The sequence below is a fragment of the Tuber melanosporum genome (genome assembly GCF_000151645.1).
Source record: "Tuber melanosporum whole genome shotgun sequence assembly, scaffold_5, strain Mel28".
Taxonomy (NCBI): domain Eukaryota; kingdom Fungi; phylum Ascomycota; class Pezizomycetes; order Pezizales; family Tuberaceae; genus Tuber; species Tuber melanosporum.
This window is the reverse complement of record NW_003299095.1, coordinates 1241662-1254229: the sequence shown is the minus strand read 5'-3', so window position 1 is coordinate 1254229 and position 12568 is coordinate 1241662. Positions and strand designations below refer to the sequence as shown.

General features: G+C 44.2%; 2 protein-coding genes; one reads left to right on the top strand and one right to left on the bottom strand.

The window, feature by feature from the left end:
• Window positions 1-912: 912 nt before the first annotated feature.
• Window positions 913-1758, bottom strand: GSTUM_00008832001 (uncharacterized protein; the record flags this gene model as incomplete). XM_002840299.2 has 1 exon in its annotated part: window positions 913-1758. One exon carries the CDS (start codon window positions 1756-1758, stop codon window positions 1102-1104), a length of 657 nt encoding a protein of 218 aa, XP_002840345.1. The 3' UTR covers window positions 913-1101.
• A 191-nt stretch (window positions 1759-1949) lies between these two features.
• Window positions 1950-3161, top strand: GSTUM_00008831001 (uncharacterized protein; the record flags this gene model as incomplete). XM_002840298.2 has 5 exons in its annotated part: window positions 1950-2051; window positions 2117-2353; window positions 2407-2619; window positions 2682-2948; window positions 3004-3161. 5 exons carry the CDS (start codon window positions 1950-1952, stop codon window positions 3082-3084), a joined length of 900 nt encoding a protein of 299 aa, XP_002840344.1. The 3' UTR covers window positions 3085-3161.
• Window positions 3162-12568: the final 9407 nt, after the last annotated feature.

The window sequence follows — 12568 nt, the reverse complement described above, 5'->3', positions numbered from 1 at the left end:
CTTTCATGCCTGCTTACTTACTCGCTCACTCACTCATGCATTCACTCACATATAGTATGTGACTACTAATATGTATTTACATTTGCCTCGATGTCCTGTTTCCTGTCTACTTCTACTCTCTTCCCCTCTTCCCTCCCCCTGATTTTCCTTGTAGGTCTCCCCCCTTTTTCACTGTAACCCCCTCCTACTTTCTCTTGTATCTCCCCCCTTCTTCCCATGTACAGTCAAATCCTGCTGTCCCGGATCTTGATAATGCAGATATCATATTATCCCATATGAAATGCCATGAATTCAAATTTTCTTTACTGCAAAACTGGACCCATTGTCCCAGATCACTTATCATATCAGACTGATTCTTCAAATTTCAGTTATCAGGAGATAGTGAGATGCAACTATACTCTCATTTCTGCCTCCCTCTAAGCTCTTCTACTTTCTGTCCAGCTTCTCCTGTACTTTCTGTCTCACTCCCTATTGTACTTTCTTTCTTATTCCTGCTCCTTTTCTCGCTTGCAATCTGTCCTGTACTTTCTTATATACTTTCTCTTATACTTTCTCTTACACCTTCACTTGTAGTTTTTCCTATACTTTTTCTAATGCTTTTTTTTGTGTTTATTCCTGTGCTTTTTCTCGTACCATTTTGTGTGCTTTTCTTGAACTTTCTCTCTTGTTTGTCCTTTTTCTCTTGTTTGCACTTTCACTCTAGTTTATGTTTTTTCATTATTTTTTCACTCATTTATGCTCTCACTATTTATTGAATATTATTTGTTAGCTCATATTTGAATGGAAAATTTGTATTCAAGTATGTCTCTATAAGTATAGTTGTGCCGGTAGCTGACCGATGTGAACTTTTTGCAACTTCATGGAGAAATTATGTGTATGCAACTACTTCGGTTTTCACCCTTCTGAAGCTCCTTTTTTTCTTCGATCTCTTATCTGTATAATTCCCGTAGTGCCCGGTTTTATCCCTGTCATACTCGATTTTTACATCCATATCCGAGTAGAATCTCTATGTACAGTCAATTATGAAGGATCCCATCCAGTGCTTCCTTCGCCTCCCTTTCCCTCTTTTCCCCTCCCTGTTGGCGCCCTTACAACCCCCCCCTATCTAGGAGTGCTACTGCCTGCCGCTGTCGCTAGCGCAGGAGGTACATCGTTGATAACCAACTCTTTGATTATTAGCACACTGTACCGATGCTTACTCTTCACCGTTTTAGTCCTTCGAGTCCTCCTCTTCTTCTTCTCCTTCTTCCTCAATGGTTCCGCCGTCTCTTCAATAATAGTAGCTCGACATTCAAAAAGCCGCTCATCGATGTACGGATTCCCCTTCATTGTGTAGTCCCTTGACCCCAACGTAGTCGCATGCGTTAACCGTAGAGTATCACCAACCCTGACGTCCTTGAGAAGGAACGGTAGCACGACCTTATCTCCCGTTGTAACGAGGAAGGTGAAACCCTGGATCTTGACCATGATGTATTTCGACGGCTGGGCATTGAGTGCTGTTAAGAGAGAAAGGGAATTGTGTGCAGTGGGCGCCGGATCAGATTGTACAGTAGGCGGGGCTTCTGAGGGAGGTGAAATTGGAGTAGGCGTTTCGGCGGGGATTGAAGAGATGCGCAAGTGGGGGCTAGTGACGATTGTTCGGGAGAGGATCGGGATACTGAATCGGGGGGTGGTGCTGGATGTAGATTTAAGGAATGAGTAGATCTGGATGACCTGAGGTCGTAGGACCGAGCGTTGGGTTGTTCGCAGCAGCAACATTGTGTATCGTGCCGCTCTGCGAGGGTGGTTGCCGGAATTGGAGCAAGATGGGCGGGGAGTAGCACACTATCTGCCAAGACCCCACCACGGAGCGCGAGTTACCCTGCCGAATAATGAGCGAACAATTAGGGGGAGGAAAAAAAGCGAGGGGAGCCAGCCACCATAAATCTTAACATTCAGCGTTCGCAATAATGGGCAAACGTAAGGCCTCCAAGGATACTGACACCAGAGATGTGGAAATTGGTAATGGGGGAGAGGAGAACACCAACTCCGATTCAAGCTCCGACTCGGAGGTCAGTTCAATCCCACTCGAAACGTGAAGTCCCCAACCCATTCTGACACGAGTGAACGAGGTTAGGAAATTGACATTGTGAATGTCGACTTCGAGATGTTTGATCCGCAGCCTGACCATGACTTCCATGGCCTGAAGACACTTCTTCGACAGCTTTTTGATGCTGATAATACCCTCTTCGACTTATCCGCATTGACAGACCTGATTCTTTCGCAGCCACTATTGGGAACTACTGTCAAGGTGGATGGAAACGAAAGTGACCCCTACGCATTCCTTACTGTTGTAAACCTACAAGAGCACAAGGTATTCAGATCTCTCTTAGTTAAACCGTCCAGCTCCCCTGACAACACTCCTAGGATAAGCCAGTGGTCCAGGATCTCATTAAATATATTCTCGCAAGATCGCAATCATCTCCAAATCTAAACAAGAAGCTCAACGAGCTCCTCTCTAGTTCCGCTTCCTCCCACACGGGTTTAATACTTACCGAGCGATTGATCAATGTCCCTACCGAGATCGTACCACCAATGTACAAGATGCTCTTAGAAGAAATCAATTGGGCAATCGAAGAAGTTAAGCTTCTCTGTTCCTGCTCCACTAAACTCACCCTTACCGTGCTGACATTGCGTGCCAGAACGAACCATATAATTTTAGTAACTTCCTAATCATATCAAAAACTTATACCGAAATCCCCTCCAAAATAGACGCTCTAGAATCTCGTCCACAGAAGAAAGGCAAGAAGGGATCTTCAAAATCCAAAAACGAGCTCTTTTATTTCCACCCCGAAGACGAGACAATTCAACGCAGTGGCGAGCATGCTAGTTACAAATATGTAAAGGAAGGGGGTACTGGAACAGCGGATTCCAAGAGGGCGTTTTCGGATTTTGGGATCATGCCACAGGTGAGTTATGGGCCAGTGATAAGATAGATGTAATGGAGGCACTGATCGATTTTAGGGACATATAATATTAGTCGGCAAAGACGAGTTGCCGAAGATTGTGGAAGGTTTGGAGAAGCTTTTTAGCCCTGGTGCCTGAGCGCGGGGTGATGTGTATAGTACACCACTGTATCAGAAACAGATTCTGTCAGAATCCAAGGAGGGTGCTGGAAGTGGTAGAGGCAAATGATGTCAGTAGACTTATCAAATGATAAGTAATTAGCTTGTCACCTGCCAGGACATGGAATGAGGACAGGTGGTGGAGCCTGAGCTGTCATACTACAGCAGAACATGGAATCAGTGACAGAAATTGATGAATCACCTTACAGCAGGCATATTATCACTTGATATCAGTTTGCAAAATTACTTTCAAACAATTAGGTTTTTATAAAAATAACCCTAACGGCAAATAGGATCTCCTAGTTTATAAATAACTTTAACTTCAATGTAAGGGCATAAAACCTTATTTGTATTACAAATTTGGAATATGTATTACTATCCAATGCGCTTAAGGAATTAGAATAATACAGAGTGTGGAGAATGAACAGAAAATTTAAATACAAGATAATAAAAACAAAGCAGGTACAATATCAGCCAAGGTCACTAAAAATATCATCTGTTTGATCTTTTAACTGTTCCATATCTGTCCTCTTATCCCTTAGAAGAGTAGAGTAACTTTTATGACCTTCTTCCATAAGATGTAGGTAGTCACTGTCCTCAGAAGGTGGAAACTCCAGATTAGAACTATTGTGAGATCGTAATTCTTCTGAACTGAGTTGGTAGAGATTTTGATCTTCCTCTAATATTGGCAGATGAATTCTAGATTAGTATAGTTATATGTTAGTTATAAGTACTAACAATATAAAATATGATCTTAGAGGTTACTTACCTCATGAAGTTATTATCAACAATGTCCTGAAATAGGGAAGATAATTTGCGAAAGATCTTCGACCACCAGACATTTTTTGCTGGGTTGGGATTAAAGTCATGACTTGTAATATGCCGCTTGAAACAAAATTAGTATATATTGTGTAAATGATAAGCAGAATTAATTCTTACCCACTTAGCAGCTACTACTTGAAGTTCTATTATTTTTTCTTCTGTACGACCTGTAAACATAGATGGTGTAAATAGGTATTGAGTAAATGTTGTTATTGGAAGCTGACGAAAAGTACTATCTATGAGTTGTGATTTGAATTTGCTCTTTTCCTCAGAAATAGCTTCGGAAAGATTATGAAGTACTGCTGCCTTTTTTGTGGTAAAGGTAGTAGGAGTCATTGTTCGAAGGCCTCTTTGACAAAACATTTCCTACATCAATCATATTAGTTTAAAAGTATAACAAATTGATGCTTAGAGTTTTATTACACAAAGTTTGGTATGGTCAAACCATCTCTCATCTCAAAGATCAGGATGTGTAAAGATGGATTTCACATAGTTTCAAATCAGAATCTTCTCTTTAATTAGCTTGTTATCATAAAAGCATGGAGAATTTAACAAACTCCTTCATCTTTTGTAAGCTTTTCATTATGCTTTTGAATACAAGCATTAATACTTTGTATTTGGCCTTGCAAAATCTTTAAAGCATTAAATATCTCAACATTTCTTGAGAGTAAATTTTGTGACTATTAATATGTCAGCTAATGATATACTCAATGAATAAAAGAACTCATATCGACAAAGGTTTTCCGAGTAGGAAATCCAAATGGCTTTTCAGTTCTCAAGTCCTGCCGGATTTCTAAAGAAGGCTGAATAAAATGTCATAAAAATTCGAGATCTTGTTGTTACTGATCAAACTTTTTTTCTAAGCGGTCTTGGTTCTGGAGAATCTGTTCAAGCAGTTGTAACGATCCCCTTTCAGATAGTTAGTTCTTGGCGATAGGGAACGATACTTACCTTCTCTTTCCCTTTCTTTCCTTGTCTTACGATAGCTCTAGGCCTCTGCCTATGTTACCGATAGTACAAGACCTTTGTCTTCTATCGGAAACACCTATCGTAAGCTTTCTCTAACTCGTCTTCGTAACGAGTGCTTCTTGGTGTAATGATAAGGTTGCAATAAGGATAAAGATCGTAAAGGTGTTTTATATTCGTTAAAGTAATATGTAGGAAAAGTACTTAGAACAAAGCGTGAAGAACCTATCGTCCTCGGCCACATCGGCCTCCTTATATAGTGTTCTTCCCGCCTTTAATCATGTGACCTAAAGTGGTCACATGTGCAAAACCAAATCAAAACAAACTAGTCATGTGACCAAAGTGATCACATGCTCGAAACCCATGACCTTATAGTGAGGTCATGTGCAAAACATAGATCATATGTGCAAGGCTTGCCTGTAAGGCATACTCGTAAGGCATACTCGTCAGGCGCATGTCCCATGACTCATACTTGAGCCATGTGCGAAAGCATCACAAATCCCACACATAACTAATCATACAACCCGAATAGGTTATATGCGTGAAACAATAACATACCTGTGACTCATAACCATGTATCACATGAAAACCCTTTCCTTACTAAGTCACATTTGTGACATTAGCTCCCCTCCTCTTAAGCCAATTGAGATCCCATCAGGCTTTTTCTCCCAGTTTCAATAGTTCCTGTCCTGCCGAGTGCATGGTCCTTCTCAGCTTGTGGAACTTTTCGTTTGCCGTCCTCCATCTGACCCTTACCGATTCCAGAGTCAGATTCGCCATCTCGATTGTGTGCCGCTGGTTGTCGTTCAGCTGTCTAAGCTCCGCGATCGTTTTGTCGTTTGCCAAAATTGTGGCCTCGGCTTGGCCCAGTTGTTCTCGGAGTCCCCAGATCTGCCTGTGTAGGCTCCTGATATCCGGTTCAGTGTCTGCCGAGGAGTTTTGGGCCCCTCCCTCCTTGGACCGCGTCCTCGCAGCCCATGCCTTCCTGGCATCCTCTCCTTCCAACTCTTTTCAGCTTCCATCTTTTTGCGGGTAAAATCCTGCAGATATTTTTTGTGCCCTGTGCATCCTGCACCCATTTCTGAAGCATTGTTGCCAATACTTTAGAACGTGGTCCAGGTGTAGGCACGCTTGCGACATTCCCTCGGGAACCATCCTGAGCCTTCTTTGTCGCCAAAGTGTGTTTGGCAACCGTCGTCGTAGCATACCGTCCATGACATGGTGTTATGCTGTGCTTGTTTTTCCCTTTCCTTGAGTTCTTCGTCAGTTGGCCCCATGAATGAGTATTCGGGGCTGGTAGGTGTAGTTTGGCGGGGGCTATCGCCCCAGCCCTCGTGTTGCTGCAATGGCGCGGGAGTCTTTCCCTCGCTTTTGTCTTGGTTGAACGTGATCGTCACCTGGGCCGGGCTTGCCTGGATATCGCTGGTGGAAGGTTGAGATGGCATCTTGTACGTTTTCGAAGTTGTGTGCGAAGTACCAAGTTTTATCGTGTTCAGGAGAGTATCCTGTCCACTTGGCTCGGTAGTGGAGGTGACCGTGGAAGAAGCGGGAATCGACTATTTCGTCGAGCTTGTATTCTGGTTCTCCGTCGAGTTCGATTGGAGGGGGAGGAATAAGTATTTGTGAGGGGAATTTATTGTCGTTGTGTAACCGGTACGGGTACTTGGTTATTGGTTTTGTTTTATGTTTTGTTTTAAGTATCGCTTTGATACTTGGTTTGTTTTAAGTATTGTTTGATACTTGGTTTTGTTTTATGTTTTGTTTTAAGTATCGCTTTGATACTTAGTTTGTTTTAAGTATCGTTTGATACTTGGTTTTGTTTTATGTTTTGTTTTAAGTATCGCTTTGATACTTGGTTTGTTTTAAGTATCGTTTGATACTTGGTTTTGCTTTATGTTTTGTTTTAAGTATCGCTTTGATACTTAAAGAGTTTTACCAAAGTGTATCGATTGATACCTTTGATTAGTTTCGTTCATGCTAGGCATGAACAGATTTGTGTATTTAAAGACCGCCTGTTTCTACGATAGAAAAGGCAGACTTCGACAGACAGTATTTCAAATATACTTGGTTGAACGGTTACTTCTTTGTTCCCCAGTACACCCTCGAAGCCTCCTTTAGTTCTCAGCTCTCGCCTCCTCTCTGGAAGAGCAGGCCACCTGTCAGCTATCGTATCTATTACCGATAACGTGATTAGCACCTTGCGAACACGTTACATTTTTTTAACCTCAGCAAGTGGTTAAGAACCTGTCTCCAGATTTAGGCCTGATCAACCTATCGATATCCACCTCAGAACGCTAGCGGAGAGAAGCGGCAGAATCACAGCATATTCGGCTTCATCTCAAACCCAAGATAGAGTCTTTGACGACCAGGAGTGGGAAGCAAATCCCACGGCAAGACCTTACAAGGAAGAAACAAACCCGGCGCTCTGCTAAAGAGCCGGGCGATCCTGCAAACATGGAAGATACACAACCTCCAGGAGAATTCCCTTCTACTCCAGCAAAGAAGCCTTCCTTTGAACCTCCAAATGACCCAGAATCTAGTAGCGAATCAGATATGGCTAGCACAGGAGGAGGGCCTTCTGGGGGAGGGAAATCTCGGGCAAAGCCTGAAGAAGAGGAGGTACCTGCAGCATTTGAACCCCCTAAGTTTAAACTTCACCTCCCAGCGAAGTTCACAGGCGAAGGGAAAGACCTCAAACCTGAAGCCTTTGAACGATGAGCTACAGAACTCTCACATTTCCTACTATTACAAGGAAAAGATGTGGAAGACCCTACAACCGGACTTATCATTGGATCATTTTACGAAGGAAAGGCAACCGACGCATACCATCAATGCTATAAGGATTTCGCCGGGAATGTAAGATTAAGTGGATCTACAGTTCTCGATTACCTGAAAGGACGATTCCAATCCTCTATAACCAACGACCTCCTATACAACAAATTCAACCAGCTCCAGCAAGTTAACAGAACACATGTCAAGCGAATCACCGATGTGGCTACGGACTTGATAATGTATAAGGACCGAATGGAGAGAGGAAGCATCTCCAAATACATCCTGAAGCGACGATTCTACGACACCATGCACCCTACCCTCCGGCGAGAAGTAGAACCACTCGAGGAAGACTGCGATGATATTGCAGTAATTATTGCAAGAGCAGAACGAAAGGACGCCATTCTCCATGAGACCAAGGCCTACAAAACACAGACATCCCCTAGTAGGAACAGCCAGCCATGACACAAAGCCTCCAGCAACTCTGGAGATGACACCCCACGGGTTTTCAAGAAGAAAACAAAATCCTCCAAAGAATCGAGATGGGGAAAAGGAGAATGTTTTGAATGTGGAAAAACAGGACACATGGCAAAGAACTACCCTACGAAGAAAGGAAAAGGAAAGGCAATTAAGCAAGAGGCATCGGCCAACAATGTTGAAAGCGATAATGCCCAATCTAGTGAATATGAAGAAATCCATATCGGATATATCGATGTGGAATGCAACAGTGTTCGACCTCCGGCTACATTCAAGGCACACACCGCTCTAGAAGGAACAAACCTAATCAATGGTAAAAAGGCTCGAGTCCTCTTTGACACTGGCGCAATCGGAAGAGATATGATCAGTAATGCCTTTGTCTCTGTCCATGGACTCCCCACTCGAGACCTTAACCAATCCCTACCAGTCAATATGGCAGTAAAAGGATCACGATCCACAAGCTATAAAACCTGTAGTGCAACCATTCGACTTGGTTCAGCAGTCCTACACCCCCAGGAAATGCTGATTGGAAACTTAGCCAAATACGATGCCCTAATAGGCATGCCATTCCTGAACCGCCACAAAGCTATAATCAGGTGTGGGGAATCAACCATCGATTTCCCAGATCAGAAGGTCAGAGTCTCATGCAAGCCAACAAGTGGAGAGTACCAAGCCGCAGTCTGTGAAGCAACTACTCAAAAACTATTGGATGAATACTCTGATGTTTTCCCTGATCAAATACCCGAAGAACTACCACCTATGAGAGAGGTGAACCACCACATCCGCCTCCGAGACCCCTCCAATCTCAAGAACCAACCCACCTACTCTATTCCTGACGCAGACAAAAGCCCACTTTGCGATTGGATCAACCAACAACAAAGAAGAGGAGTCATCTACCGGGCAGAAGCCCCAGGTGCCGCTCCTATGTTTGTTCAACCCAAAGCAGATGGCAAGAGAATCCGTCCCTTGGTTGATCTCAAACTACGGAATGAAAACACGGTTATGGACAACTCCGCTATCCCAAACCAAACCCAGATCCTAAATGCAGTTGGACGGGCTAGATTCCGAAGTAAGATTGACCTAAGCGATGCCTACTTCCAAACAAGGTTAGACCCAGAAAGCGAACGCTACAACAGTTTCAAAACACCCTTCAGAAGTTTCATTAGCCGAGTTATGTTACAAGGTGATATGAATGCGCCCGCCACCTTTATGCGAATTATGGAAAACCTTCTAAGCAAATACCTCCACCATTTTGTTTGGGTCTACATTGATAATATTCTCATCTTCTCGAACACCGCAACAGAACACGCCTACCATATAGGTTTGGTTTGTACCAAACTTAGGGAAGCTAAATTCTACGCTAGCAGAAACAAATCAATCCTGTTTGCCGACAAACTCGATATTCTAGGACATGTTATAGATGATGAAGGAATACATGCAGCCCCAGGAAAAATAGCCTGTTTAACGGAATGGTCAACACCCCGGAATCAAAAAGAACTCATGCGATTCCTAGGACTAGTCAACTATATTTCCCAGTTCCTTCCACACCATGCCACTGTGACAGCGCCGCTCACGGACCTTACCGGTAATGCAGAATTTGTCTGGACCCACACTCATGACCAAGCCTTTACCAACATCAAGGAATTGATTAAAAATGCCAACGTTATCCAACCTATCGACTATAGTAAACCAGAACCGATATGGTTACTGATGCATCGGATGTTGGAGTTGGAGCATGGGTTGGGCAAGGGGCCTCCCATGCATCGGCAAGGCCAGCGGCATTACACAGCAGGAAGTTCACTAACTCACAGATGAACTATGGAACAACAGACAAGGAAGCCCTTGCTGTGATTGATGCTCTCGCCGCTTTCAACCACATCCTGATGGGCAATACCTTCACTATTGTTACCGACCACCAACCTCTCACTAATCTTAAAACAGAAAGGATACCAGGAAGAAGAAGAACAAGATGGATAGGCGAAATCAGCAAATACGATCCAAAAATTATCTACACCCCTGGAAGAATGAACTATTTAGCTGATGCTCTCTCCCGCCTATATGAGAATCAAGACCTCGCAAACCCTCCCCTTGTTCACGACCACACAAGACAAAGCGAGGACAGCCCTGACGACACCTCCTATGAACAAGAAACATCGATGGCTGCCGCCAGCTCTACTACTCCCTCCAATCCTTTCTCTTACACCATGTACAGTACTGCCAGACAAGAACAAGGAAAGGACGTTGATGAAGAATGGAAAGACAATTGCACGCTCCGCAGCACACCTCCTCACGAACTTGAACAAAGCAGACTCCACTGGTCCCACTGCTATCACGACACCTGCCCTTTTTACCAGACTGAGATCAAGTTCGGCAACAGATACCAACGACCGTACTATATGCCTGCTGATGATCCCAAAAGTACCAGCTTCGATACCGTTGAAGGAGCAGAAGAGGTGATCAATGAAGATGAATCTACCCAACCTCCTTATACCCTTAATCCTGTTCCAACATGATACCAAGGTCTTGAAGAACTCGAACAAGCAGCAGCCTACGTGGATGCAATATCCTATTTACACCCCCCACAGTCTGCCCCGCCACCCTCTCCTCCCATAATCGATTCACAACCACTGTATGGTGGACCCTTACGAGTATACAACAATGAAACCATTGTTTCTGTCATACCCCCTACTATTCCCGAGCACCGGCGTCAACTCTATGAAACCTTTGAGGAAGAGAAAGCCCCTATTGAACCAACAAGAGGATCCCTAATCGAGGATGGACGAGATGTTAGATCGACTACAGAAGAATTAACCTCCTCTTTCTGAAGCCAAATGATAGCAGGATACCGCCATGACCCGATTTACTTCAAAGCCATGGATGCCTCCAGGCATGGAGACCTCCCCCCCTACAACATATCCAACGGAATGGTCTTTACCAGCACCCGTTATGGAGAACATTGCCTATACGTACCAAAAGGCCAAATGTTCAACGGAATGACGATTAGAGAATATGTCATATCCGAGATTCACAACAAAGGACACCATAGTGCAGATCGCAACCTCTAATATGCCTCAGAATATGTTTACTGGCCTGAAATGCGAAAGGACTTCCGCGATTTTGTCAGGCAATGTGAACTCTGCCAGGCTAATAAGGAGCAAACACAACTTCCTGAAGGGAAAGCTCAGACCCTCCAACTACCTTGTGAAATATTTGAATCCTATGCCATCGATTTCGCAGGACCATTCAACAAGTCCGCCGGATACGACACCATATTGGTAGCTGTGGATCGATTCTCTGGATACACCTGGTTAATACCAATGAAGGTTACCGACTCCTCCAAAGACACCTGGAATAACCTACAACGACACTTATTTACCCCCCACGGGTACCCCTTATCTATTGTCAGTGATGCTGATCCCCGCTTTACCGCCAGATTCTGGAAGCAAACCTTAACCTCCCTCGGAATAAACCACATTATGGCTGCCCCAGGACACCATGAGACTAATGGCCAAGCAGAACGAAAAATCCGTGAGGTTAAGACCGGGATTAGGAACATGATCAATGAACGACAAACCAACTGGGAACCAGCCCTAGTTGAACTAGCCGCATATATCAATGCCGGATTTTCAGATACCCTGGGAATGTCACCATATAAGGCAGTCTTTGGCCGCCAATACCCTCTCCTACCTACAACACTATTCAAGAACTCCTCAGTCCCTGCCTCCGATGACCATCTAAACCGCCACCAAGCAATTCGGAACGATGCCTTCCAAGCTGTTAAGGCTGCCCGATTCCGAAGCACCACTACTGCCCAGAAACGACGTCGCAAACATGTTCCCATCTCACCAGGAGATATGCTCATGGTACACGGTAACATGTTTATTACCAATGTCGGACGCAGCAAGAAACTACAACCCCGATGGTGAGGACCCTTTAAAGTCATATCCTTTAACGAGCATACAGAGAACTACACTGTCCAGATGGATGGACGCATGTACCGCCGCAATACTGCAGTCTTCCACGCCTCAGCTGTCAAACGATTCCATCCCAATAACGACTCCAAGTTTCCTGGAAGGACCCACTCTCGACCTGCACCTATCATCATTGAAAAGAAAGATGAATGGGAAGTTGAAGAAATCAGAGACCACCGCCTTTGGCATGGAAATGATCAATTCCTAGTCAAATGGAAAGGATATCCAACGAGCGAAAACAGTTGGGAACCACTGGAAGGACTGGAGCACGCTATGGATCTGGTAAACGGATGGTGGAAAGACAACATGCTAAACGAATCCCTCCCCCCAACAATCAATTATATCACTATGTGCAGGACACCTACAATGCCAGAAACTGAGCGATGGCACACAGAACTTGAAGCTAGAGATGGATTTTGGGCACCATACTTTGAGTCGGAGTTCGAAAGCAGCGATGAG